Source organism: Dendropsophus ebraccatus, chromosome 2, assembly GCF_027789765.1.
Source record: "Dendropsophus ebraccatus isolate aDenEbr1 chromosome 2, aDenEbr1.pat, whole genome shotgun sequence".
Classification (NCBI taxonomy): Eukaryota; Metazoa; Chordata; class Amphibia; order Anura; family Hylidae; genus Dendropsophus; species Dendropsophus ebraccatus.
In genome coordinates, this window is record NC_091455.1 from 1,107,299 (window position 1) to 1,135,022 (window position 27,724).

Here is a 27,724-nt window from a genome sequence, read left to right on the forward strand (position 1 = left end):
GTGTAGTTCACACGCACCTGTTTCCCTTCTGATTGTGGTTGTGCAGTTCACACGCACCTGTTTCCCTTCTGATTGTGGTTGTGCAGTTCACACGCACCTGTTTCCCTTCTGATTGTGGTTGTGCAGTTCACACGCACCTGTTTCCCTTCTGATTGTGGTTGTGCAGTTCACACGCACCTACTTCTCTTCTGATTGTGGTTGTGTAGTTCACACGCACCTGCTTCCCTTCCCTTCTAATTGTTTGTAGCAGGTGGACTAGCATGAGACTGTGACCCCCCCCCCCCGCCATATATACATGAGACTGTTACCCCCCCTCACCAGGGCTGACAGCTCTATACCGATACATTTCCTTTCCGCTCATGTTTTAATAAGTCACAAAAAAACAACATTCTAAGGAAGGTGATGTCATCACTCTGCTCACAGTCCTGGTGGTGGTGGTGATGTCATCACTCTGCTCACAGTCCCGGTGGTGATGTCATCACTCTGCTCACAGTCCCGGTGGTGGTGGTGATGTCATCACTCTGCTCACAGTCCCGGTGGTGGTGGTGATGTCATCACTCTTCTCACAGTCCCGGTGGTGGTGGTGTCATCACTCTTCTCACAGTCCCGGTGGTGGTGGTGTCATCACTCTGCTCACAGTCCCGGTGGTGGTGGTGATGTCATCACTCTGCTCACAGTCCCGGTGGTGGTGGTGATGTCATCACTCTGCTCACAGTCCCGGTGGTGGTGGTGATGTCATCACTCTGCTCACAGTCCCGGTGGTGGTGGTGATGTCATCACTCTGCTCACAGTCCCGGTGGTGGTGGTGATGTCATCACTCTGCTCACAGTCCCGGTGGTGATGTCATCACTCTGCTCACAGTCCCGGTGGTGGTGGTGATGTCATCACTCTGCTCACAGTCCCGGTGGTGGTGGTGATGTCATCACTCTGCTCACAGTCCCGGTGGTGGTGGTGATGTCATCACTCTGCTCACAGTCCCGGTGGTGGTGGTGATGTCATCACTCTGCTCACAGTCCCGGTGGTGGTGGTGATGTCATCACTCTGCTCACAGTCCCGGCGGTGGTGATGTCATCAGTCTACCCCCCCCTCTCAGTGTAAGGTGGGTGGAATGCTCTGCAGGTGCAGGAGGGGGAGGCAGGAGAGGAGGATGAACAGGGAGAAGGATGAGGAGACCCCCAGAGAGTCCACAAGGAGCCCTGAGACGGCACTGAATACCACCTTACCGAGGACCTCCAGGGAGGACAGGAGACTGTAGTGGCTGACCTGCGGGGGGAGGAGCAGTATATAGGGGGGTCACCTCTGTATACCAGGGGGAAGGGAGGAGCAGTATATAGGGGGGTCACCTCTGTATACCCGGGGGGAGGAGCAGTATATAGGGGGGTCACCTCTGTATACCAGGGGGAGGAGCAGTATATAGGGGGTCACCTCTGTATACCCGGGGGGGAGCAGTATATAGGGGGGTCACCTCTGTATACCAGGGGGAGGAGCAGTATATAGGGGGTAACCTCTGTATACCAGGGGGGGGGGGGGAGCAGTATATAGGGGTCACCTTTGTATACCTGGGGGGAGGATATAGGGGGGTCACCTCTGTATACCCGGGGGGAGGAGCAGTATATAGGGGGTCACCTCTGTATACCTGGGGGGAGGATATAGGGGGGTCACCTCTGTATACCCGGGGGGAGGAGCAGTATATAGGGGGTCACCTCTGTATACCTGGGGGGAGGATATAGGGGTAATTCCTGACGTTGTTACCTGGACTCTGCTGGGAGCCTGGCGTGTACAGTGCATCATAAGGGTGAAGGTCGCTGTAGTGATGACACCGGCCAGGAAATTCTGGATCAACAGAGTGAGGAAAAGGCCGACTGTAAAACAGAGGAAACCATTATCTGTATGGAGCACAAGATCCACCGCTACACCTGATCACTATTACACCCCATACATCCACCGCTACACCCGATCACTATTACACCCCATACATCCACCGCTACACCCGATCACTATTACACCCCATACATCCACCGCTACACCTGATCACTATTACACCCCGTACATCCACTGCTACACCCGATCACTATTACACCCCATACATCCACCGCTACACCTGATCACTATTACACCCCGTACATCCACTGCTACACCCGATCACTATTACACCCCATACATCTACCGCTACACCCGATCACTATTATACCCCGTACATCCACTGCTACACCCGATCACTATTATACCCCGTACATCCACTGCTACACCCGATCACTATTACACCCCGTACATCCACCGCTACACCCGATCACTATTACACCCCGTACATCCACTGCTACACCCGATCACTATTATACCCCGTACATCCACTGCTACACCCGATCACTATTACACCCCGTACATCTACCACTACACCCGATCACTATTACACCCCATACATCCACCGCTACACCTGATCACTATTACACCCCGTACATCCACTGCTACACCCGATCACTATTATACCCCGTACATCCACCGCTACACCCGATCACTATTACACCCCATACATCCACCGCTACACCTGATCACTATTATACCCCGTACATCTACAGCTACACCCGATCACTATTACACCCCATACATCTACCGCTACACCCGATCACTATTACACCCCATACATCTACCGCTACACCCGATCACTATTATACCCCGTACATCTACAGCTACACCCGATCACTATTACACCCCGTACATCTACAGCTACACCCGATCACTATTACACCCCATACATCTACAGCTACACCCGATCACTATTACACCCCGTACATCCACCGCTACACCTGATCACTATTAAACCCCGTACATCCACCGCTACACCCGATCACTATTACACCCCATACATCTACCGCTACACCCGATCACTATTACACCCCGTACATCCACCGCTACACATGATCACTATTACACCCCATACATCTACCACTACACCTGATCACTATTACACCCCATACATCTACCACTACACCTGATCACTATTACACCCCATACATCTACCACTACACCCGATCACTATTACACCCCGTACATCCACCGCTACACCCGATCACTATTATACCCCGTACATCCACCGCTACACCCGATCACTATTACACCCCGTACATCCACCGCTACACCCGATCACTATTACACCCCATACATCCACCGCTACACCCGATCACTATTACACCCCATACATCTACCGCTACACCCGATCACTATTATACCCCGTACATCCACCGCTACACCCGATCACTATTACACCCCATACATCTACAGCTACACCCGATCACTATTACACCCCATACATCCACCGCTACACCCGATCACTATTACACCCCGTACATCCACCGCTACACCCGATCACTATTATACCCCGTACATCTACCGCTACACCTGATCACTATTACACCCCATACATCTACCGCTACACCCGATCACTATTATACCCCGTACATCTACCGCTACACCCGATCACTATTACACCCCATACATCTACCGCTACACCCGATCACTATTATACCCCGTACATCTACCGCTACACCCGATCACTATTACACCCCATACATCTACCGCTACACCCGATCACTATTATACCCCGTACATCCACCGCTACACCTGATCACTATTACACCCCGTACATCCACCGCTACACCCGATCACTATTACACCCCATACATCCACCGCTACACCCGATCACTATTACACCCCATACATCTACCGCTACACCCGATCACTATTATACCCCGTACATCCACCGCTACACCCGATCACTTTTACACCCCGTACATCCACCGCTACACCCGATCACTATTACACCCCGTACATCCACCGCTAAACCCGATCACTATTACACCCCGTACATCCACCGCTACACCCGATCACTATTACACCCCGTACATCCACCGCTACACCCGATCACTATTACACCCCATACATCTACCGCTACACCCGATCACTATTATACCCCGTACATCTACAGCTACACCCGATCACTATTACACCCCATACATCTACTGCTACACCCGATCACTATTACACCCCATACATCCACCGCTACACCCGATCACTATTACACCCCGTACATCCACCGCTACACCCGATCACTATTACACCCCATACATCCACCGCTACACCCGATCACTATTACACCCCGTACATCCACCGCTACACCCGATCACTATTACAGCTTATATGGGAGTAGTCAGTTCTGTGGAGTTGGTAAGTCACTACTCCGGCTCCTCCATAACTGGCCGCTCACACCCCGGGGAGTTATTATCACACTCCGGCTCCTCCATAACTGGCTGGTCACACCCCGGGGAGTTATTATCACACTCCGGCTCCTCCATAACTGGCCGCTCACACCCCGGGGAGTTATTATCACACTCCGTCTCCTCCATAACTGGACGCTCACACCCCGGGGGGTTATTATCACACTCCGGCTCCTCCATAACTGGCCGCTCACACCCAGGGAGTTATTATCACACTCCGGCTCCTCCATAACTGGCCGCTCACACCCCGGGGAGTTATTATCACACTCCGGCTCCTCCATAACTGGCCGCTCACACCCCGTGGAGTTATTATCAAACTCCGGCTCCTCCATAACTGGCCGCTCACACCCCAGGGGGTTATTATCACACTGCGGCTCCTACATAACTGGCCGCTCACACCCCGGGGAGTTATTATCACACTCCAGCTCCTACATAACTGGCCGCTCACACCCCGGGGGGTTATTATCACACTCCGGCTCCTCCATAACTGTCCGCTCACACCCCGGGGAGTTATTATCACACTCCGGCTCCTCCATAACTGGCCGCTCACACCCCGGGGAGTTATTATCACACTCCAGCTCCTCTATAACTGGCCGCTCACACCCCGGGGAGTTATTATCAAACTCCGGCTCCTCCATAACTGGCCGCTCACACCCCGGGGAGTTATTATCACACTCCAAAGCCTCCATAACTGGAGGCTCACACCCCAGGGAGTTATTATCACACTCCGGCTCCTCCATAACTGGCCGCTCACACCCCGGGGGGTTATTATCACACTTCGGCTCCTCCATAACTGGCCGCTCACACCCCGGGGAGTTATTATCACACTCCGGCTCCTCCATAACTGGCCGCTCACACCCCGGGGAGTTATTATCACACTCCGGCTCCTCCATAACTGGCCGCTCACACCCCGGGGGGTTATTATCACACTCCGGCTCCTCCATAACTGGCCGCTCACACCCCGGGGGTTATTATCACACTCCAGCTCCTCCATAACTGGCCGGTCACACCCCGGGGGTCCCGTGCACCTGTAGTGTATAGTTTTGGGGTCCTGTATACCTGTAGTGTCCTGTATACCTGCAGGGTCGTATTTACCATTAGGAACTCGTGGTCTGCCTAGGGCAGCACCTTGCATGGGGGCAGCACCGGGGAGCAGGGGAAAGGAAACAACTTTTTAATTTCTTTTCTTTTTCTAGTCTTCCACCTCCTGTTCAGACTTGCCAGAAAATCTAGTGGGGGGGGGGGGTATGGTAGTATTGGTCAGGTCTGGTATTGCAGTGTTATCCAGTCACAGTATGGTGGTATTGGTCAGGTCTGGTATGGCAGTGTTATCCAGTCACAGTATGGCGGTATTGGTCAGGTGTGGTATGGCAGAGTTATCCATTCACAGTATGGCGGTATTGGTCAGGTCTGGTATGACAGTGTTATCCAGTCACAGTATAGTGGTATTGGTCAGGTCTGGTGTGGCGGTGTTATCCAGTCACAGTATGGCGGTATTGGTCAGGTGTGGTATGACAGTGTTATCCAGTCACAGTATGGTGGTATTGGTCAGGTCTGGTATGGTGGTGTTATCCAATCACAGTGTGGCGGTATTGGTCAGGTCTGGTATGGCGGTGTTATCCAGTCACAGTATGGTGGTATTGGTTAGGTCTGGTATGGCGGTGTTATCCAGTCACAGTGTGGCGGTATTGATCAGGTCTGGTATGGCAGTGTTATCCAGTCACAGTATGGTGGTATTGGTCAGGTCTGGTATGGTGGTGTTATCCAATCACAGTGTGGCGGTATTGGTCAGGTCTGGTATGGCGGTGTTGGTCAGGTCTGGTATGGTGGTGTTATCCAGTCACAGTGTGGCGGTATTGGTCAGGTCTGGTATGGTGGTGTTATCCAGTCACAGTATGGCGGTATTGGTCAGGTCTGGTATGGCGGTGTTATCCAGTCACAGTATAGTGGTATTGGTCAGGTCTAGTATGGCGGTGTTATCCAGTCACAGTGTGGTGGTATTGGTCAGGTCTGATATGGTGGTGTTAAAAGGGGGTCTACCAGTTATTTCTGTGATGTTGTGAGGCAGCTGCCCTAGCAACCACAGCTCCCTGTGAAAATGAAAGTAGTAATCCTATTGGTTGCTAAGGCTTCCAACTGCCATTACTGCTGGCAAGCTGCTGCAGCTAATTATATCACCTGTGTGCAGTGTGGAGATTTTCCCATTCATCTCTATGGGGCGCTCATCCCCCTCCTCTCCTGTACATCTGGCGGGGACGGGACCTTCGCAATAACCTCCCTGGGCACCCAATGTATCTGTGTGCCAGATTTGGGGTCGCCATGGCGATCGGGCCCCTATGCTAGGGGGGCCCGCCGCCCCCCTCACCACTTCCTGTCACTAAGCAGTTCTCTCGAACAGGCTGTGAAAATGACAGCCAGTTCGGAGAAATGCACTAAGCCCCTCTGCCCGGACTGACAATCTGGCAGACAAGTGTGTTACCAGATTGTCAGTTCCTGTGAGGCCGCTTGATGCATAAAAAAAAGTATCAGGCAGCGCAGGGGACAGCCCTTACTTCCTGCCCGAGGCCCCTCCCCCTCCTCCTCCCGAGCTACCTGCACATCTGCTGAGAGCCGGACCCACTTACATGGAACACCAGGAACAGGAAGTCTGCTGCACTGGTCCCAGGACGCTGATCAGTGAGAGGACAACATGTACTGTCTGTCTGTATGGGTATATATCTGTCTATATGGCAGCCTGTGTAGAACTAAAGCTCCCAGCATGCCCTGACAGCCTTTGTACAACTACTACTCCCAGCATGCCCTGACAGCCTGTGTACAACTACTACTCCCAGCATGCCATGACAGCCTGTGTACAACTACTACTCCCAGCATGCCCTGACAGCCTGTGTACAACTACTACTCCCAGCATGCCCTGACAGCCTGTGTACAACTACTACTCCCAGCATGGCCTGACAGCCTGTGTACAACTACTACTCCCAGCATGGCCTGACAGCCTGTGTACAACTACTACTCCCAGCATGGCCTGACAGCCTGTGTACAACTACTACTCCCAGCATGCCCTGACAGCCTGTGTACAACTACTACTCCCAGCATGGCCTGACAGCCTGTGTACAACTACTACTCCCAGCATGGCCTGACAGCCTGTGTACAACTACTACTCCCAGCATGGCCTGACAGCCTGTGTACAACTACTACTCCCAGCATGCCCTGACAGCCTGTGTACAACTACTACTCCCAGCATGCCCTGACAGCCTGAGTACAACTACTACTCCCAGCATGCCCTTACAGCCTGTGTACAACTACTACTCCCAGCATGCCCTGACAGCCTGTGTACAACTACTACTCCCAGCATGGCCTGACAGCCTGTGTAGAACTAAAGCTCCCAGCATGCCCTGTGTAGAACTATTACTCCCAGCATGCCCTGACAGCCTGTGTAGAACTACTGCTCCCAGCATGCCCTGACAGCCTGTGTAGAACTACTACGCCCAGCATTCCCTGACAGCCTGTGTAGAACTACTACGCCCAGCATTCCCTGACAGCCTGTGTATAGCTAATAATCTCAGCATGCCCTGGCAGCCTGTGTAGGACTACTTCTCCCAGCATGCCCTGACAGCCTGTATGTGTATAACTACTACCCCCGGCCTGTATGTGTATAACTACTGCTCCCAGCATGCCCCAGTACCTCTCAGTCCCCCTTAGTCACCCCCAGCTGTCCCAGTCCCTCTCAGTCACCTCCAGCTTCCCTAGTCCCCCTTAGTCACCTCCAGCTTCCCCAGTCCCTCTCAGTCACCTCCAGCTTCCCCAGTCCCTCTCAGTCACCTCCAGCTTCCCCAGTCCCTCTCAGTCACCTCCAGCTTCCCCAGTCCCTCTCAGTCACCTCCAGCTTCCATAGTCCCTCTCAGTCACCTCCAGCTTCCCTAGTCCCTCTCAGTCACCTCCAGCTTCCATAGTCCCTCTCAGTCACCTCCAACTTCCCTAGTCCCTCTCAGTCACCTCGTTTCCCAGTCCCTCTCAGTCACCTCCAGCTTCCCCAGTCCCTCTCAGTCACCTCCAGCTTCCCCAGTCCCTCTCAGTCACCTCCAGCTTCCATAGTCCCTCTCAGTCACCTCCAACTTCCCTAGTCCCTCTCAGTCACCTCGTTTCCCAGTCCCTCTCAGTCACCTCCAGCTTCCCCAGTCCCTCTCAGTCACCTCCAGCTTCCCTAGTCCCCCTTAGTCACCTCCAGCTTCCCCAGTCCCTCTCAGTCACCTCCAGCTTCCATAGTCCCTCTCAGTCACCTCCAGCTTCCCTAGTCCCTCTCAGTCACCTCCAGCTTCCATAGTCCCTCTCAGTCACCTCCAACTTCCCTAGTCCCTCTCAGTCACCTCGTTTCCCAGTCCCTCTCAGTCACCTCCAGCTTCCCCAGTCCCTCTCAGTCACCTCCAGCTTCCCCAGTCCCTCTCAGTCACCTCCAGCTTCCATAGTCCCTCTCAGTCACCTCCAGCTTCCCTAGTCCCTCTCAGTCACCTCGTTTCCCAGTCCCTCTCAGTCACCTCCAGCTTCCCCAGTCCCCTCTCAGTCACCTCCAGCTTCCCTAGTCCCCCCTTAGTCACCTCCAGCTTCCCCAGTCCCTCTCAGTCACCCTCCAGCTTCCCCAGTCCCTCTCAGTCACCTCCAGCTTCCCTAGTCCCTCTCAGTCACCCCCAGCTTCCCTAGTCCCTCTCAGTCACCTCCAGCTTCCCTAGTCCCTCTCAGTCACCTCCAGCTTCCCTAGTCCCTCTCAGTCACCTCCAGCTTCCCTAGTCCCTCTCAGTCACCTCCAGCTTCCCTAGTCCCTCTCAGTCACCTCCAGCTTCCCTAGTCCCTCTCAGTCACCTCCAACTTCCCTAGTCCCTCTCAGTCACCTCCAGCTTCCATAGTCCCTCTCAGTCACCTCCAGCTTCCCTAGTCCCCTCTCAGTCCACCTCCAGCTTCCATAGTCCCTCTCAGTCACCTCCAACTTCCCTAGTCCCTCTCAGTCACCTCGTTTCCCAGTCCCTCTCAGTCACCTCCAGCTTCCCCAGTCCCTCTCAGTCACCTCCAGCTTCCCCAGTCCCTCTCAGTCACCTCCAGCTTCCATAGTCCCTCTCAGTCACCTCCAGCTTCCCTAGTCCCTCTCAGTCACCTCGTTTCCCAGTCCCTCTCAGTCACCTCCAGCTTCCCCAGTCCCTCTCAGTCACCTCCAGCTTCCCTAGTCCCCCTTAGTCACCTCCAGCTTCCCCAGTCCCTCTCAGTCACCTCCAGCTTCCCCAGTCCCTCTCAGTCACCTCCAGCTTCCCTAGTCCCTCTCAGTCACCTCCAGCTTCCCTAGTCCCTCTCAGTCACCTCCAGCTTCCCTAGTCCCTCTCAGTCACCTCCAGCTTCCCTAGTCCCTCTCAGTCACCTCCAGCTTCCCTAGTCCCTCTCAGTCACCTCCAGCTTCCCTAGTCCCTCTCAGTCACCTCCAGCTTCCCTAGTCCCTCTCAGTCACCCCCAGCTTCCCTAGTCCCTCTCAGTCACCTCCAGCTTCCCTAGTCCCTCTCAGTCACCCCCAGCTTCCTCAGTCCCCCTCAGTCACCCCCAGCAGTAGTGAGTGGCTGCCAGTCTGAGAGGATCCTATAAATGAGGCTGCCGGCTGCCCAGCAGAGCTGTCAGTGCTGAGGGAAGAGATGACAGATCCTGTGCGGTGAGACACAGAAGTAGCTGGAGAAATTATGAAGGTCACCGACCTATCACCACCGACAGTGGCGCAGTACAAGAGGCGGAGGCAGTAGCATGGTACATGAGGGAACACGGCGACAGTATATAGGACACATTGGCACATAAGGGGGCGTCACCTTAGACTGATTGGATATAATATTTTTGGCCACTGACTGCGCCTGATCGGTTAGGATGGGGGGGGGGGGGCAAGCTAAAATTTAGCATCAGGGCCCATCAGCCTTTAGTTACGCCCCTGGTTCAGGCGTTTGGAAGTCTATACAGGACAGACAGACATTCATTGTAATGATATAGATATCAGGGGGGGGGGCAGTGTGTATCTATCTATATATCTCTATCTCTCTCTGGGGGGGGCAGTGTGTATCTATCTATATATCTATATATCTCTGGGGGGGGCAGTGTGTATCATTCATGTGAAAACTTAATTAAAAAATTCTGAGAGTCGGAGTAACTGACACACATTTGCCCACACACCATACATACATACACTATACACACACACACACACTATACACACACACACACACTATACACACACACACACACACACACCATACACACACACCATACATACACACACACACCATACATACACACACTATACACATACACACACACACACACACACACACACCATACATACACACACTATACACACACACACCATACATACACTATATACACACATACACACACCACACATACACTATACACACATACACTATACACACACACACACCATACATACACTATACACACACACCATACATACACTATACACACACCATACATACACTATACACACACACCAGACATACACTATACAGAGACATACATATACGTGCACACACTACACACACAGACACACTGACACACTATACACACACCACATACACACTATACATATACTCTACACCAATATATACACTACACACACAGACACACCAGACATACACTATACACACACAGCATACATATACTCTACACCCCCCCCCCCCTCACCTTTCACAATACTGGTGTCTCTACCCAAGGAAGAAAGCAGCAAAGTCTGAAGCAGCAGACAGGAGAGCCGGAGAATGAAGAGCCCCCTCAGCAGGAAAAGCACCGACCTGGGAGATGGGAGAGACAGTGACATCATTGAAACGTACAAGACTGTGCAAGACATGTGTCACATGTATCACCCCCACATTCTGCAGTGGTGCGTCCAGGGGGTGGGGCGTACACAGGCCGGGCCGTGTGTCCAGGGGGTGGGCGTACACAGGCCGGGCCGTGTGTCCAGGGGGTGGGGCGTACACAGGCCGGGCCGTGTGTCCAGGGGGTGGGGCGTACACAGGCCGGGCCGTGTGTCCAGGGGGTGGGGCGTACAAGGGCCGGGCCGTGTGTCCAGGGGGTTGGGCATACACGGGCTGGGTGTCCAGGGGTGGGGGTACACAGGCCGGGCTGGGTATCCAGGGGTGGGGCGTACATGGGTCGGGCGTCCAGGGGTGGGGCCGGGTGTCAAGGGGGTGGGGCGTAAATGGGCGGGCATCCAGGGGCGGGGCCGGGTATCCAGGGGGTGGGGCGTACACGGGCCGGGTGTCCAGGGGGTGGGGCATATACGGGGCCGGGTGTCCAGGGGGGTGGGGTTGTACACTGGCCGGGCGTCCAGGGGCGGGGCCGGGTGTCCAGGGGGTGGGGCGTACACTCACCTGCCCGTCCTCAGGAATAATCCGCCCACACAAGATCCAGCAATGGAGAATCCTAGAGACAGGATCCCGCTCCAGATTCCAAGCTCAGCCGGAGAAACCCCCTGATCCAGGAGCAGCAGCGGCACCATAGTGAGGGATCCCTGCTCCCCTACAGAGGGACAATGGGGTACACATGGGTTGTATATAATAGTATATGGTGTGGGGGAGGAGGTATATAATAGTATATGGTGTGGGGGAGGAGGTATATATTAGGGTATATACAGGGTATAATGGTATAGTATGTGTGTGTATATAATGTACACTCAGCGGCCACTTTATTAGGTACACCATGCTAGTAACGGGTTGGACCCCCTTTTGCCTCAGAACTGCCCCAATTCTTGGTGGCATAGATACAACAAGGTGCTGGAAGCTTCCTCAGAGATTTTGGTCCATAGTGACATGATGACATCACACAGTTGCCGCAGATTTGTCGGCTGCACATCCATGATGCCAATCTCCCGTTCCACCACATCCCAAAGATGCTCTATTGGACTGAGATCTGGTGACTGTGGAGGCCATTGGAGTACAGTGACCTCATTGTCATGTTCAAGAAACCAGTCTGAGATGATTCTAGCTTTATGACATGGCGCATTATCCTGCTGAAAGTCGCCATCAGATGTTGGGGTCCATTGTGGTCATAAGGGATGGACATGGTCAGCAACAATACTCAGGGAGGCTGTGGCGTTGTAACCATGCTCAATTGGTACCAAGGGGCCCAAAGAGTGCCAAGAAAATATTCCCCACACCATGACACCACCACCACCAGCCTGAACCATTGATACAAGGCAGGATGGATCCATGCTTTCATGTTGTTGACGCCAAATTCTGACCCTACCATCCGAATGTCGCAGCAGAAATCCAGACTCATCAGACCAGGCAACGTTTTTCCAATCTTCTACTGTCCAATTTTGATGAGCTTGTGCAAATTGTAGCCTCAGTTTCCTGTTCTTAGCTGAGCGGAGTGGCCCCCGGTGTGGTCTTCTGCTGCTGTAGCCCATCTGCCTCAGAGTTGGCCGTACTGTGCGTTCAGAGATGCTCTTCTGCCTACCTTGGGTGTAACGGTTGGCTATTTGAGTCACTGTTGCCTATCAGCTGGAACCAGTCTGCCCATTCTCCTCTGACCTCTGGCACCAACAAGGCATTTCCGCCCACAGAACTGCCGCTCACTGGATGGTTTTTCTTTTTCGGACCATTCTCTGTAAACCCTAGAGATGGTTGTGCGTGAAAATCCCAGTAGATCAGCAGTTTCTGAAATACTCAGACCAGCCCTTCTGGCACCAACAACCATGTCACGTTCAAAGGCCTCACATCACCTTTCTTCCCCATACTGATGCTCGGTTTGAACTGCAGGAGATTGTCTTGACCATGTCTACATGCCTAAATGAGTTGCCGCCATGTGATTGGCTGATTAGAAATTAAGTGGTAACGTGCAGTTGGACAGGTGTACCTAATAAAGTGGCCGGTGAGTGTATACGGGTGGGATATAATGGGGTATATATACGGGTGGGATATTATGGGGTATATATACGGGTGGGATATAATGGGGTATATATACGGGTGGGATATAATGGGGTTTATATACGGGTGGGATATAATGGGGTTTATATACGGGTGGGATATAATGGGGTATATATACAGGTGCAGTGATGTCACGATACCAGAATTTTGAGTTCGATACTGATAATAACTTTTTAATTTCGATACTAAATACCAGTTTGATACTTATAAATGGGAGATGTTCCCTATATTCTCCAGGCCGGCTCTTACAGGGGTAGAAATATAATCCCCCCCCCCCAGACAGCGAATATAATAAATGTTCCCTATATTCTCCAGGCCGGCTCTTACAGGGGTAGAAATATAATCCCCCCCCCCCCCCCCCGACAGCGAATATAATAAATGGGAGATGCTCCCTATATTCTCCAGGCCGGCTCTATTACACTGATAACTATGTATGGACTTTTATTATTTTATTGTGTTAAAAATAAAATAAAATAAATGTGGTTAAAATTGTCCTATTCTATTTCAGCTATGAGGATATGCTGGGGGTTGTAGTTGTGTAATATTTCAGCTATGAGGATATGCTGGGGGTTGTAGTCTTGTAATATTTCAGCTATGAGGATATGCTGGGGGTTGTAGTGTTGTAATATTTTAGCTATGAGGATATGCTGGGGGTTGTAGTTGTGTAATATGTCAGCTGTAAGGATATGCTGGGGGTTGTAGTGTTGTAATATTTCAGCTATGAGGCTATGCTGGGGGTTGTAATGTTGTAATATTTCAGCTATCAGGCTATGCTGGGGGTTGTAGTGTTGTAATATTTCAGCTATGAGGATATGCTGGGGATTGTAGTTGTGTAATATTTCAGCTATAAGGATATGCTGGGGGTTGTAGTGTTGTAATATTTCAGCTATCAGGCTACGCTGGGGGTTGTAGTGCTGTAATATTTCAGCTATGAGGATATGCTGGGGGTTGTAGTGTTGTAATATTTCAGCTATGAGGATATGCTGGGGGTTGTAGTGCTGTAATATTTCAGCTATCAGGCTATGCTGGGGGTTGTAGTTGTGTAATATTTCAGCTATGAGGATATGCTGGGGGTTGTAGTTGTGTAATATTTCAGCTATGAGGATATGCTGGGGGTTGTAGTTGTGTAATATTACAGCTATGAGGATATGCTGGGGGTTGTAGCTTTGTAATATTTCAGCTATGAGGATATGCTGGGGGTTGTAGTGTTGTAATTCAGCTATCAGGCTATGCTGGGGGTTGTAGTGTTGTAATATTTCAGCTATCAGGCTATGCTGGGGGTTGTAGTGTTGTAATATTTCAGCTATCAGAATATGCTGGGGGTTGTAGTGTTGTAATATTTCAGCTATCAGGCTATGCTGGGGGTTGTAGTCTTGTAATTCAGCTATCAGGCTATGCTGGGGGTTGTAGCTTTGTAATATTTCAGCTATGAGGATATGCTGGGGGTTGTAGTTCACCGGCAACCACAGGCTGGGAACACTATAAGATGCAATAGAATCTAACAGTCTGTACTTGTGATTATCACCACTATCCAGAGTCTGATACAATAGCTGCAGCCGTCACCATCACCAGGGACTGTGCCCAGATTCTATTGTATGCACTAGCACAGCTCTGCTAAGCCAGGTGCCATGATGACTGATACAGCTCTGCTAAACCAGGTGCCATGATCACTGATACAGCTCTGCTAAACCAGGTGCCATGATGACTGAGACAGCTGTGCTAAACCAGGTGCCATGATGACTGATACAGCTCTGCTAAACCAGGTGCCATGATCACTGATACAGCTCTGCTAAACCAGGTGCCATGATCACTGATACAGCTCTGCTAAACCAGGTGCCATGATGACTGATACAGCTCTGCTAAACCAGGTGCCATGATCACTGATACAGCTCTGCTAAACCAGGTGCCATGATGACTGATACAGCTCTGCTAAACCAGGTGCCATGATGACTGATACAGCTCTGCTAAACCAGGTGCCATGATGACTGAGACAGCTCTGCTAAACCAGGTGCCATGATCACTGATACAGCTCTGCTGCACCACCCATCACTGAGACAGCTCTGCTAAACCAGGTGCCATGATGACTGATACAGCTCTGCTAAACCAGGTGCCATGATGACTGATACAGCTCTGCTAAACCAGGTGCCATGATGACTGATACAACTCTGCTAAACCAGGTGCCATGATGACTGATACAGCTCTGCTAAACCAGGTGCCATGATGACTGATACAGCTCTGCTAAACCAGGTGCCATGATGACTGATACAGCTCTGCTAAACCAGGTGCCATGATGACTGATACAGCTCTGCTAAACCAGGTGCCATGATGACTGATACAGCTCTGCTAAACCAGGTGCCATGATGACTGATACAGCTCTGCTAAACCAGGTGCCATGATGACTGAGACAGCTCTGCTAAACCAGGTGCCATGATCACTGATACAGCTCTGCTGCACCACCCATCACTGAGACAGCTCTGCACCAGTTACCAAGATTGCGGAGGATGAGAAGAGGTGATTACACAGGATCCCACACACTATAGCCGCCCCCCATCACTGATGTCTGCTCCCCATAGCCCCGGCCACCTCCCCCGCCTGCCAGCCGGCGGGATCCTCGCATGTGCTGCACATCCACCCGCCTCCTCTGGCCTCCTCTCCTGGTCATCCAGATCTCCAGCTCTTCTCTCCCCACCCGCCTCCTCTCCTGGTCCTCCCGCTCTCCCTCTTCTCTCCCCACCCGCCTCCTCTCCGGGTCCTCCCGCTCTCCCTCTTCTCTCCCCACCCGCCTCCTCCGGCCTCCTCTCCGGGTCCTCCCGCTTTGCCTCTTCTCTCCCCACCCGCCTCCTCTCCTGGTCCTCCCGCTCTCCCTCTTCTCTCCCCACCCGCCTCTTCTCCGGGTCCTCCCACTTTGCCTCTTCTCTCCCCACCCGCCTTCTCTCCGGGTCCTCCCGCTCTCCCTCTTCTCTCCCCACCCGCCTCCTCTCTGGGACCTCCCGCTTTGACTCTCCTCTCCCCACCCGCCTCCTCTCTGGGACCTCCCGCTTTGACTCTCCTCTCCCCACCCGCCTCCTCTCCGGGTCCTCCCGGTCTCCCTCTTCTCTCCCCACCCGCCTCCTCTCCGGGTCCTCCCGATCTCCCTCTTCTCTCCCCACCCGCCTCCTCTGGCCTCCTCTCCGGGTCCTCCCACTCTCCCTCTTCTCTCCCCACCCGCCTCCTCTCCGGGTCCTCCCGATCTCCCTCTTCTCTCCCCAACCGCCTCTTCTCCGGGTCCTCCCGCTTTGCCTCTTCTCTCCCCACCCACCTTCTGTCCGGGTCCGCCGATTTGCCTCTTCTCTACCAACCCACCTCCTCTCCGGGACCTCCCACTCTCCCTCTTCTCTCCCCACCCGCCTCCTCTGGTCTCCTCTCCGGGTTCCCCCGCTTTGCCTCTTCTCTCCCCACCCGCCTCCTCTCCTGGTTCTCCCGCTCTCCCTCTTCTCTCCCCACCCGCCTCCTCCGGTCTCCTATCCGGGTCCCCCCGGTTTGCCTCTTCTCTCCCCACCCGCCTCCTCTCCGGGTCTTCACGCTCTCCCTCTTCTCTCCCCACCTGCCTTCTCCGGTCTCCTCTCCGTGTCCTCCCGCTCTCCCTCTTCTCTCCCCACCCACCTCCTCTCGGGGTCCTCCCGCTTTGCCTCTTCTCTCCCCACCCACCTCCTCCTGCTTCCTCTCCAGGTCTTTCCACTCTCCCTCTTCTCTTCCCACCCGCCTCCTCTCCGGGTCCTCCCGCTCTCCTTCTCTCTCCACCCGCCTCCTCTCTGGGTCCTCCCGCTTTGCCTCTTCTCTCCCCACCCGCCTTCTGTCCGGGTCCTCTCGCTTTGCCTCTTCTCTCCCCACCCGCCTTCTGTCCGGGTCCTCCCGCTCACCCTCTTCTCTCCTTACCCGCCTCCTCTCTGGGTCCTCCCGCTTTGCGTCTTCTCTCCCCACCCGCCTTCTGTCCGGGTCCTCCCGCTCTCCCTCTTCTCTCCTTACCCGCCTCCTCTCCGGGTCCTCCCGCTTTGCGTCTTCTCTCCCACCCGCCTTCTGTCTGGGTCCTCCCGCTCTCCCTCTTCTCTCCTTACCCGCCTCCTCTCCGGGTCCTCCCGCTTTGCGTCTTCTCTCCCCACCCGCCTTCTGTCCGGGTCCTCCCGCTCTCCCTCTTCTCTCCCCACCTGCCTCCTCCAGCCTCCTCTCGGTGTCCTCCCGCTCTCCCTCTTCTCTCCCCACCTGCCTCTTCTCCGGGTCTTCCCACTCTCCCTCTTCTCTCCCCACCCGCCTCCTCCGGTCTACTTTCCGGGTCCTCCCGCTTTGCCTCTTCTCTCCCCACCCGCCTCCTCCGGCCTCCTCTCTGGGACCTCCCACTTTGCCTCTTCTCCCCCCACCCGCCTCCTCTCCGGGTCCTCCCGCTTTGCCCCTTCTCTCCCCACCCGCCTCCTCCGGCCTCCTCTCTGGGACCTCCCACTCTGCCTCTTCTCCCCCACCCGCCTCCAATCCGGGTCCTCCCGCTTTGCCTCTTCTCTCCCCACCCGCCTCCTCTCCGGGTCCACCCGCTTTGCCTCTTCTCTCCCCACCTGCCTCCTCTCAGTGTCCTCCCACTCTCCCTCTTCTCTTCCCACCCGCCTCCTCTCTGGGACCTTCCACTCTCCCTCTTCTCTCCTCACCCGCCTCCTCTCTGGGACCTCCCACTCTCCCTCTTCTCTCCCCACCCGCCTCCTCCGGTCTCCTCTCTGGGTCCTCCCGCTTTGCCTCTTCTCTCTCCCCACCCGCCTCCTCTCCGGGTCCTCCCGCTCTCCCATTTCTCTCCCCAACCGCCTCCTCTCCAGGTCTTCCCACACTCCCTCTTCTCTCCCCACAAGCCTCCTCCGGTATCCTCTTGGAGTCCTCCCGCTCTCCCTCTTCTCTCCCCACCTGCCTCTTCTCCGGGTCTTCCCACTCTCCCTCTTCTCTCCCCACCCGCCTCCTCTGGTCTCCTCTCCGGGTCCTCCCACTCTCCCTCTTCTCTTCCCACCCGCCTCCTCTGGTCTCCTCTCCGGGTCCTCCCGCTTTGCCTCTTCTCTCTCCACCCGCCTCCTCTCCGGGTCCTCCCGCTATGCCTCTTCTTTCCCCACCCGCCTCCTCCGGCCTCCTCTCCGGGTCCTCCCGCTCTGCCTCTTCTCTCCCCACCCGCCTTCTGTCCAGGTCCTCCCGCTTTGCCTCTTCTCTCCCCACCCGCCTTCTGTCCCGGTCCTCCCGCTCTCCCTCTTCTCTCCCCACCTGCCTCCTCCGGCCTCCTCTCCGTGTCCTCCCGCTCTCCCTCTTCTCTCCCCACCCGCCTCCTCGGGCCTCCTCTCCGGGTCCCCCCGCTTTGCCTCTTCTCTCCCCACCCGCCTCCTCGGGCCTTCTCTCCGGGTCCCCCCGCTTTGCCTCTTCTCTCCCCACCCGCCTCCTCTCAGTGTCCCCCCGCTTTGCCTCTTCTCTCCCCACCCGCCTCATCCGGTCTCCTCTCCGGGTCCTCCCGCTTTGCCTCTTCTCTCTCCCCACCCGCCTCCTGTCCGAGTCCTCCCGCTTTGCCTCTTCTCTCTCCCCACCCGCCTCCTGTCCGAGTCCTCCCGCTTTGCCTCTTCTCTCTCCCCACCCGCCTCCTGTCCGAATCCTCCCGCTTTGCCTCTTCTCTCCCCACCCGCCTCCTGTCCGAGTCCTCCTGCTTTGCCTCTTCTCTCCCCACCCGCCTCCTCCGGCCTCCTCTCCGGGTCCCCCCGCTTTGCCTCTTCTCTCCCCAACCGCCTCCTCTCTGGGTCTTCCTGCTCTCCCTCTTCTCTCCCCACCTGCCTCCTCTCTGTGTCCTCCCGCTCTCCCTCTTCTCTCCCCACCTGCCTCCTCTGGCCTCCTCTCCGTGTCATCCCGCTTTGCCTCTTCTCTCCCCACCCGCCTCCTGTCCGAGTCCTCCCGCTTTGCCTCTTCTCTCCCCACCCGCCTCCTCTCCGGGTCCTCCCGCTCTCCCTCTTCTCTCCCCACCCGCCTCCTCCGGTCTCCTCTCCGGGTCCTCCCGCTTTGCCTCTTCTCTCCCCACCCGCCTCCTCTCCGGGTCCTCCCGCTTTGCCTCTTCTCTCCCCACCCGCCTCCTCCGGTCTCCTCTCCGGGTCCTCCCGCTTTGCCTCTTCTCTCCCCACCCGCCTCCTCTCCGGGTCCTCCCGCTTTGCCTCTTCTTTCCCCACCCGCCTCCTCTCCGGGACCTCCCGCTTTGCCTCTTCTCTCCCCACCCGCCTCCTCTCCAGGTCTTCCCGCTCTCCCGCTCTCCCTCTTCTCTCTCCACCCGCCTCTTCTCCGGGTCCTCCCGCTATGCCTCTTCTCTCCCCACCCGCCTCTTCTCCGGGTCTTCACACTCTCCCTCTTCTCTCCCCACCCGCCTCCTTTGGCCTCCTCTCCGTGTCCTCCCACTCTCCCTCTTCTCTCCCCACCCGCCTCCTCCGGCCTCCTCTCCGGGTCCTCCCACTCTCCCTCTTCTCTTCCCACCCGCCTCCTCTGGTCTCCTCTCCGGGTCCTCCCGCTTTGGCTCTTCTCTCTCCACCCGCCTCCTCTCCGGGTCCTCCCGCTTTGCCTCTTCTCTCTTCACCCACCTCCTCACCGGGTCCTCCCGCTATGCCTCTTCTTTCCCCACCCGCCTCCTCCGGCCTCCTCTCCGGGTCTTCCCACTCTCCCTCTTCTCTCCCCACCCGCCTCCTCCGGCCTTCTCTCTGGTCCTCCGGCTTTGCCTCTTCTCTCCCCACCCGCCTTCTGTCCCGGTCCTCCCGCTCTCCCTCTTCTCTCCCCACCCGCTTCCTCTCTGTGTCCTCCCGCTCTCCCTCTTCTCTCCCCACCTGCCTCCTCCGGCTACCTCTCCGTGTCCTCCCGCTCTCCCTCTTCTCTCCCCACCCGCCTCCTCGGGCCTCCTCTCCGGGTCCCCCCGCTTTGCCTCTTCTCTCCCCACCCGCCTCCTCTCCGGGTCCTCCCGCTCTCCCTCTTCTCTTCCCACCCGCCTCCTCGGGCCTCCTCTCCGGGTCCCCCCGCTTTGCCTCTTCTCTCCCCACCCGCCTCCTCTCCGGGTCCTCCCGCTCTCCCTCTTCTCTCCCCACCTGCCTCCTCCGGCCTCCTCTCCGTGTCCTCCCCCTTTGGCTCTTCTCTCCCCACCGGCCTCCTCTCTGGGACCTCCCACTCTCTCCCTTTTCTCTCCCCAACCGCCTCCTCTCCGGGTCTTCCCGCTCTCCCTCTTCTCTCCCCACCTGCCTCCTCTCTGTGTCCTCCCGCTCTCCCTCTTCTCTCCCCACCTGCCTCCTCCGGCCTCCTCTCTGTGTCCTCCCGCTTTGCCTCTTCTCTCCCCACCCGCCTCCTGTCCGAGTCCTCCCGCTTTGCCTCTTCTCTCCCCACCCGCCTCCTGTCCGAGTCCTCCCGCTTTGCCTCTTCTCTCCCCACCCGCCTCCTGTCCGGGTCCTCCCGCTCTCCCTCTTCTCTCCCCACCCGCCTCCTCCGGCCTTCTCTCTGGGTCCTCCCGCTTTGCCTCTTCTCTCCCCACCCGCCTCCTCTCCGGGTCCTCCCGCTCTTCCTCTTCTCTCCCCACCCACCTCCTTTCCGGGTCATCCTGCTTTGCTTCTTCTCTCCCCACCCGCCTCCTTTCCGGGTCCTCCCGCTCTTCCTCTTCTCTCCCCACCAGCCTCCTCTACAGGTCCTCTCGCTATGCCTCTTCTCTCCCCACCTGCCTCTTCTCCGGGTCTTCCCACTTCCCCTCTTCTCTCCCCACCGGTCTCCTCCGGTCTCCTCTCCGGGTCCTCCCGCTTTGCCTCTTCTCTCCCCTCCGGCCTCCTCTCCGGGTCCTCCCGCTCTCCCTCTTCTCTCCCCTCCGGCCTCCTCTCCGGGTCCTCCCGCTCTCCCCACCCGCCTCCTCTCCGTGTCCTCCCGCTTTGCCTCCCCTCTCCCCACCCGCCTCCTCCGGCCTCCTCTCCGGGTCCTCCCGCTCTCCCTCTTCTCTCCCCACCCGCCTCCTTTCCGGGTCCTCCCGCTTTGCCTTTTCTCTCCCCATTCGCCTCCTCTCTGGGACCTCCCACTCTCCCTCTTCTCTCCCCACCCACCTCCTCTGTGGGTCTTCCCACTCTCCCTCTTCTCTCCCCACCCACCTCCTCCGGGGTCCTCCCGCTTTGCCTCTTCTCTCCCCACCCGCCTCCTCTCTGGGACCTCCCGCTTTGCCTCTTCTCTCGCCACCCCCCTCCTCCGGCCTCCTCTCCAAGTCCTCCCGCTTTGCCTCTTCTCTCCCCACCCGCCTCCTCCGGCCTCCTTCTGGGACCTCTCGCTTTGCCTCTTCTCTCCCCACCCGCCTCCTCCGGCCTCCTCTCTGGGTCCTCCCACTCTCCCTCTTCTCTCCCCACCCACCTCCTCCGGCTTCCTCTCTGGGTCCTCCCGCTTTTCCTCTTCTCTACCCACTTGCCTCCTCTCCGGGTCCTCCCACTCTCCCTCTTCTCTCCCCACCCACCTCCTCCGGCCTCCTCTCTGGGTCCTCCCGCTTTTCCTCTTCTCTACCCACTTGCCTCCTCCCCAGGTCCTCCCACTCTCCCTCTTCTCTCCCCAGCAGCCTTCTCTCCGGGTCCTCTCGCTCTCCCTCTTCTCAACCCCACCCGCCTCCTCCGGTCTCCTTTCCGGGTCCTCCCACTCTCCCTCTTCTCTCCCCACCCGCCTCCTCCGGCCTCCTCTCTGGGACCTCCTGCTTTGCCTCTTCTCTCCCCACCCGCCTTCTGTCCGGGTCCTCTCGCTTTGCCTCTTCTCTCCCCACCCGCCTTCTGTCCGGGTCCTCCCGCTCACCCTCTTCTCTCCTTACCCGCCTCCTCTCTGGGTCCTCCCGCTTTGCGTCTTCTCTCCCCACCCGCCTTCTGTCCGGGTCCTCCCGCTCTCCCTCTTCTCTCCTTACCCGCCTCCTCTCCGGGTCCTCCCGCTTTGCGTCTTCTCTCCCCACCCGCCTTCTGTCTGGGTCCTCCCGCTCTCCCTCTTCTCTCCTTACCCGCCTCCTCTCCGGGTCCTCCCGCTTTGCGTCTTCTCTCCCCACCCGCCTTCTGTCCGGGTCCTCCCGCTCTCCCTCTTCTCTCCCCACCTGCCTCCTCCAGCCTCCTCTCGGTGTCCTCCCGCTCTCCCTCTTCTCTCCCCACCTGCCTCTTCTCCGGGTCTTCCCACTCTCCCTCTTCTCTCCCCACCCGCCTCCTCCGGTCTACTTTCCGGGTCCTCCCGCTTTGCCTCTTCTCTCCCCACCCGCCTCCTCCGGCCTCCTCTCTGGGACCTCCCACTTTGCCTCTTCTCCCCCCACCCGCCTCCTCTCCGGGTCCTCCCGCTTTGCCCCTTCTCTCCCCCACCCGCCTCCTCCGGCCTCCTCTCTGGGACCTCCCACTCTGCCTCTTCTCCCCCACCCGCCTCCAATCCGGGTCCTCCCGCTTTGCCTCTTCTCTCCCCACCCGCCTCCTCTCCGGGTCCACCCGCTTTGCCTCTTCTCTCCCCACCTGCCTCCTCTCAGTGTCCTCCCACTCTCCCTCTTCTCTTCCCACCCGCCTCCTCTCTGGGACCTTCCACTCTCCCTCTTCTCTCCTCACCCGCCTCCTCTCTGGGACCTCCCACTCTCCCTCTTCTCTCCCCACCCGCCTCCTCCGGTCTCCTCTCTGGGTCCTCCCGCTTTGCCTCTTCTCTCTCCCCACCCGCCTCCTCTCCGGGTCCTCCCGCTCTCCCATTTCTCTCCCCAACCGCCTCCTCTCCAGGTCTTCCCACTCTCCCTCTTCTCTCCCCACTAGCCTCCTCCGGTATCCTCTTGGAGTCCTCCCGCTCTCCCTCTTCTCTCCCCACCTGCCTCTTCTCCGGGTCTTCCCACTCTCCCTCTTCTCTCCCCACCCGCCTCCTCTGGTCTCCTCTCCGGGTCCTCCCACTCTCCCTCTTCTCTTCCCACCCGCCTCCTCTGGTCTCCTCTCCGGGTCCTCCCGCTTTGCCTCTTCTCTCTCCACCCGCCTCCTCTCCGGGTCCTCCCGCTATGCCTCTTCTTTCCCCACCCGCCTCCTCCGGCCTCCTCTCCGGGTCCTCCCGCTCTGCCTCTTCTCTCCCCACCCGCCTTCTGTCCAGGTCCTCCCGCTTTGCCTCTTCTCTCCCCACCCGCCTTCTGTCCCGGTCCTCCCGCTCTCCCTCTTCTCTCCCCACCTGCCTCCTCCGGCCTCCTCTCCGTGTCCTCCCGCTCTCCCTCTTCTCTCCCCACCCGCCTCCTCGGGCCTCCTCTCCGGGTCCCCCCGCTTTGCCTCTTCTCTCCCCACACGCCTCCTCGGGCCTTCTCTCCGGGTCCCCCCGCTTTGCCTCTTCTCTCCCATCCGCCTCCTCTCAGTTGTCCCCCCGCTTTGCCTCTTCTCTCCCCACCCGCCTCATCGGTCTCCTCTCCGGGTCCTCCCGCTTTGCCTCTTCTCTCTCCCCACCCGCCTCCTGTCCGAGTCCTCCCGCTTTTGTCCTCTTCTCTCTCCCCACCCGCCTCCTCTCCGAGTCCTCCCGCTTTGCCTCTTCTCTCTCCCCACCCGCCTCCTGTCCGAATCCTCCCGCTTTGCCTCTTCTCTCCCCACCCGCCTCCTGTCCGAGTCCTCCTGCTTTGCCTCTTCTCTCCCCACCCGCCTCCTCGGGCCTCCTCTCCGGGTCCCCCCCGCTTTGCCTCTTCTCTCCCCAACCGCCTCCTCTCTGGGTCTTCCTGCTCTCCCTCTTCTCTCCCCACCTGCCTCCTCTCTGTGTCCTCCCGCTCTCCCTCTTCTCTCCCCACCTGCCTCCTCTGGCCTCCTCTCCGTGTCATCCCGCTTTGCCTCTTCTCTCCCCACCCGCCTCCTGTCCGAGTCCTCCCGCTTTGCCTCTTCTCTCCCCACCCGCCTCCTCTCCGGGTCCTCCCGCTCTCCCTCTTCTCTCCCCACCCGCCTCCTCCGGTCTCCTCTCCGGGTCCTCCCGCTTTGCCTCTTCTCTCCCCACCCGCCTCCTCTCCGGGTCCTCCCGCTTTGCCTCTTCTCTCCCCACCCGCCTTCTCCGGTCTCCTCTCCGGGTCCTCCCGCTTTGCCTCTTCTCTCCCCACCCGCCTCCTCTCCGGGTCCTCCCGCTTTGCCTCTTCTCTCCCCACCCGCCTCCTCTCCGGGACCTCCCGCTTTGCCTCTTCTCTCCCATCCGCCTCCTCTCCAGGTCTTCCCGCTCTCCCGCTCTCCCTCTTCTCTCTCCACCCGCCTCTTCTCCGGGTCCTCCCGCTATGCCTCTTCTCTCCCCACCCGCCTCTTCTCCGGGTCTTCACACTCTCCCTCTTCTCTCCCCACCCGCCTCCTTTGGCCTCCTCTCCGTGTCCTCCCACTCTCCCTCTTCTCTCCCCACCCGCCTCCTCCGGCCTCCTCTCCGGGTCCTCCCACTCTCCCTCTTCTCTTCCCACCCGCCTCCTCTGGTCTCCTCTCCGGGTCCTCCCGCTTTGGCTCTTCTCTCTCCACCCGCCTCCTCTCCGGGTCCTCCCGCTTTGCCTCTTCTCTCTTCACCCACCTCCTCACCGGGTCCTCCCGCTATGCCTCTTCTTTCCCCACCCGCCTCCTCCGGCCTCCTCTCCGGGTCTTCCCACTCTCCCTCTTCTCTCCCCACCCGCCTCCTCCGGCCTTCTCTCTGGGTCCTCCGGCTTTGCCTCTTCTCTCCCCACCCGCCTTCTGTCCCGGTCCTCCCGCTCTCCCTCTTCTCTCCCCACCCGCTTCCTCTCTGTGTCCTCCCGCTCTCCCTCTTCTCTCCCCACCTGCCTCCTCCGGCTACCTCTCCGTGTCCTCCCGCTCTCCCTCTTCTCTCCCCACCCGCCTCCTCGGGCCTCCTCTCCGGGTCCCCCCGCTTTGCCTCTTCTCTCCCCACCCGCCTCCTCTCCGGGTCCTCCCGCTCTCCCTCTTCTCTTCCCACCCGCCTCCTCGGGCCTCCTCTCCGGGTCCCCCCGCTTTGCCTCTTCTCTCCCCACCCGCCTCCTCTCCGGGTCCTCCCGCTCTCCCTCTTCTCTCCCCACCTGCCTCCTCCGGCCTCCTCTCCGTGTCCTCCCCCTTTGGCTCTTCTCTCCCCACCGGCCTCCTCTCTGGGACCTCCCACTCTCTCCCTTTTCTCTCCCCAACCGCCTCCTCTCCGGGTCTTCCCGCTCTCCCTCTTCTCTCCCCACCCTTCTCTCCCCACCTGCCTCCTCCGGCCTCCTCTCTGTGTCCTCCCGCTTTGCCTCTTCTCTCCCCACCCGCCTCCTGTCCGAGTCCTCCCGCTTTGCCTCTTCTCTCCCCACCCGCCTCCTGTCCGAGTCCTCCCGCTTTGCCTCTTCTCTCCCCACCCGCCTCCTGTCCGGGTCCTCCCGCTCTCCCTCTTCTCTCCCCACCCGCCTCCTCCGGCCTTCTCTCTGGGTCCTCCCGCTTTGCCTCTTCTCTCCCTACCCGCCTCCTCTCCGGGTCCTCCCGCTCTTCCTCTTCTCTCCCCACCCACCTCCTTTCCGGGTCATCCTGCTTTGCTTCTTCTCTCCCCACCCGCCTCCTTTCCGGGTCCTCCCGCTTTGCGTCTTCTCTCCCACCAGCCTCCTCTACAGGTCCTCTCGCTATGCCTCTTTCTCTCCCCCACCTGCCTCTTCTCCGGGTCTTCCCACTTCCCCTCTTCTCTCCCCACCGGTCTCCTCCGGTCTCCTCTCCGGGTCCTCCCGCTTTGCCTCTTCTCTCCCCTCCGGCCTCCTCTCCGGGTCCTCCCGCTCTCCCTCTTCTCTCCCCTCCGGCCTCCTCTCCGGGTCCTCCCGCTCTCCCCACCCGCCTCCTCTCCGTGTCCTCCCCCTTTGCCTCCCCTCTCCCCACCCGCCTCCTCCGGCCTCCTCTCCGGGTCCTCCCGCTCTCCCTCTTCTCTCCCCACCCGCCTCCTTTCCGGGTCCTCCCGCTTTGCCTGTTCTCTCCCCATTCGCCTCCTCTCTGGGACCTCCCACTCTCCCTCTTCTCTCCCCACCCACCTCCTCTGTGGGTCTTCCCACTCTCCCTCTTCTCTCCCCACCCACCTCCTCCGGGGTCCTCCCGCTTTGCCTCTTCTCTCCCCACCCGCCTCCTCTCTGGGACCTCCCGCTTTGCCTCTTCTCTCGCCACCCCCCTCCTCCGGCCTCCTCTCCAAGTCCTCCCGCTTTGCCTCTTCTCTCCCCACCCGCCTCCTCCGGCCTCCTTCTGGGACCTCTCGCTTTGCCTCTTCTCTCCCCACCCGCCTCCTCCGGCCTCCTCTCTGGGTCCTCCCACTCTCCCTCTTCTCTCCCCACCCACCTCCTCCGGCTTCCTCTCTGGGTCCTCCCGCTTTTCCTCTTCTCTACCCACTTGCCTCCTCTCCGGGTCCTCCCACTCTCCCTCTTCTCTCCCCACCGGTCTCCTCCGGTCTCCTCTCCGGGTCCTCCCGCTTTGCCTCTTCTCTCCCCTCCGGCCTCCTCTCCGGGTCCTCCCGCTCTCCCTCTTCTCTCCCCTCCGGCCTCCTCTCCGGGTCCTCCCGCTCTCCCCACCCGCCTCCTCTCCGTGTCCTCCCGCTTTGCCTCTTCTCTCCCCACCCGCCTCCTCCGGCCTCCTCTCCGGGTCCTCCCGCTCTCCCTCTTCTCTCCCCACCCGCCTCCTTTCCGGGTCCTCCCGCTTTGCCTTTTCTCTCCCCATTCGCCTCCTCTCTGGGACCTCCCACTCTCCCTCTTCTCTCCCCACCCACCTCCTCTGTGGGTCTTCCCACTCTCCCTCTTCTCTCCCCACCCACCTCCTCCGGGGTCCTCCCGCTTTGCCTCTTCTCTCCCCACCCGCCTCCTCTCTGGGACCTCCCGCTTTGCCTCTTCTCTCGCCACCCCCCCTCCTCCGGCCTCCTCTCCAAGTCCTCCCGCTTTGCCTCTTCTCTCCCCACCCGCCTCCTCCGGCCTCCTTCTGGGACCTCTCGCTTTGCCTCTTCTCTCCCCACCCGCCTCCTCCGGCCTCCTCTCTGGGTCCTCCCACTCTCCCTCTTCTCTCCCCACCCACCTCCTCCGGCCTCCTCTCTGGGTCCTCCCGCTTTTCCTCTTCTCTACCCACTTGCCTCCTCCCCAGGTCCTCCCACTCTCCCTCTTCTCTCCCCAGCAGCCTTCTCTCCGGGTCCTCTCGCTCTCCCTCTTCTCAACCCCACCCGCCTCCTCCGGTCTCCTTTCCGGGTCCTCCCACTCTCCCTCTTCTCTCCCCACCCGCCTCCTCCGGCCTCCTCTCTGGGACCTCCTGCTTTGCCTCTTCTCTCCCCACCCGCCTCCTCCTGCTTTGCCTCTTCTCTCCCCAGCCGCTTAGACCTCTGTGCACATCCGATTCCAGCATAAATCATCTCTCTGATAACAGAGTGTGGCTGAGCCGGACCCTATTGTCAGAGAGACACCATCAGCGGGGGTCTGTTACACACAGTAGCCGACCCCTGCTGCATATGGAGCGGGCTCAGGAGGTGTAAATGCCGATGTCAGTGTGACAGCGCCATCTATATAGTTGC

The 27,724-nt window shown here is 58.2% G+C and overlaps 1 protein-coding gene across 3 annotated transcripts in view; it reads right to left on the reverse strand.

Moving 5' to 3' along the window:
• Window positions 1–343: 343 nt before the first annotated feature.
• Window positions 344–27,724, reverse strand: part of LOC138784250 (major facilitator superfamily domain-containing protein 3-like) — a 58,981-nt gene continuing 31,600 nt past the window's right edge. For 2 of the 3 annotated variants that reach the window (XM_069959760.1, XM_069959761.1), the window contains exons 3-6: window positions 11,675–11,822; window positions 10,989–11,095; window positions 1,753–1,862; window positions 344–1,263 (exon numbers count right to left, since the gene is read on the reverse strand). In XM_069959760.1, coding sequence (XP_069815861.1) covers window positions 1,090–1,263; window positions 1,753–1,862; window positions 10,989–11,095; window positions 11,675–11,822 — 539 coding nt within the window. In that variant the 3' untranslated portion in view covers window positions 344–1,089. The remainder of the gene's footprint in view (window positions 1,264–1,752; window positions 1,863–10,988; window positions 11,096–11,674; window positions 11,823–27,724) is intronic. The other variant, XM_069959763.1, reaches the window with a different exon arrangement.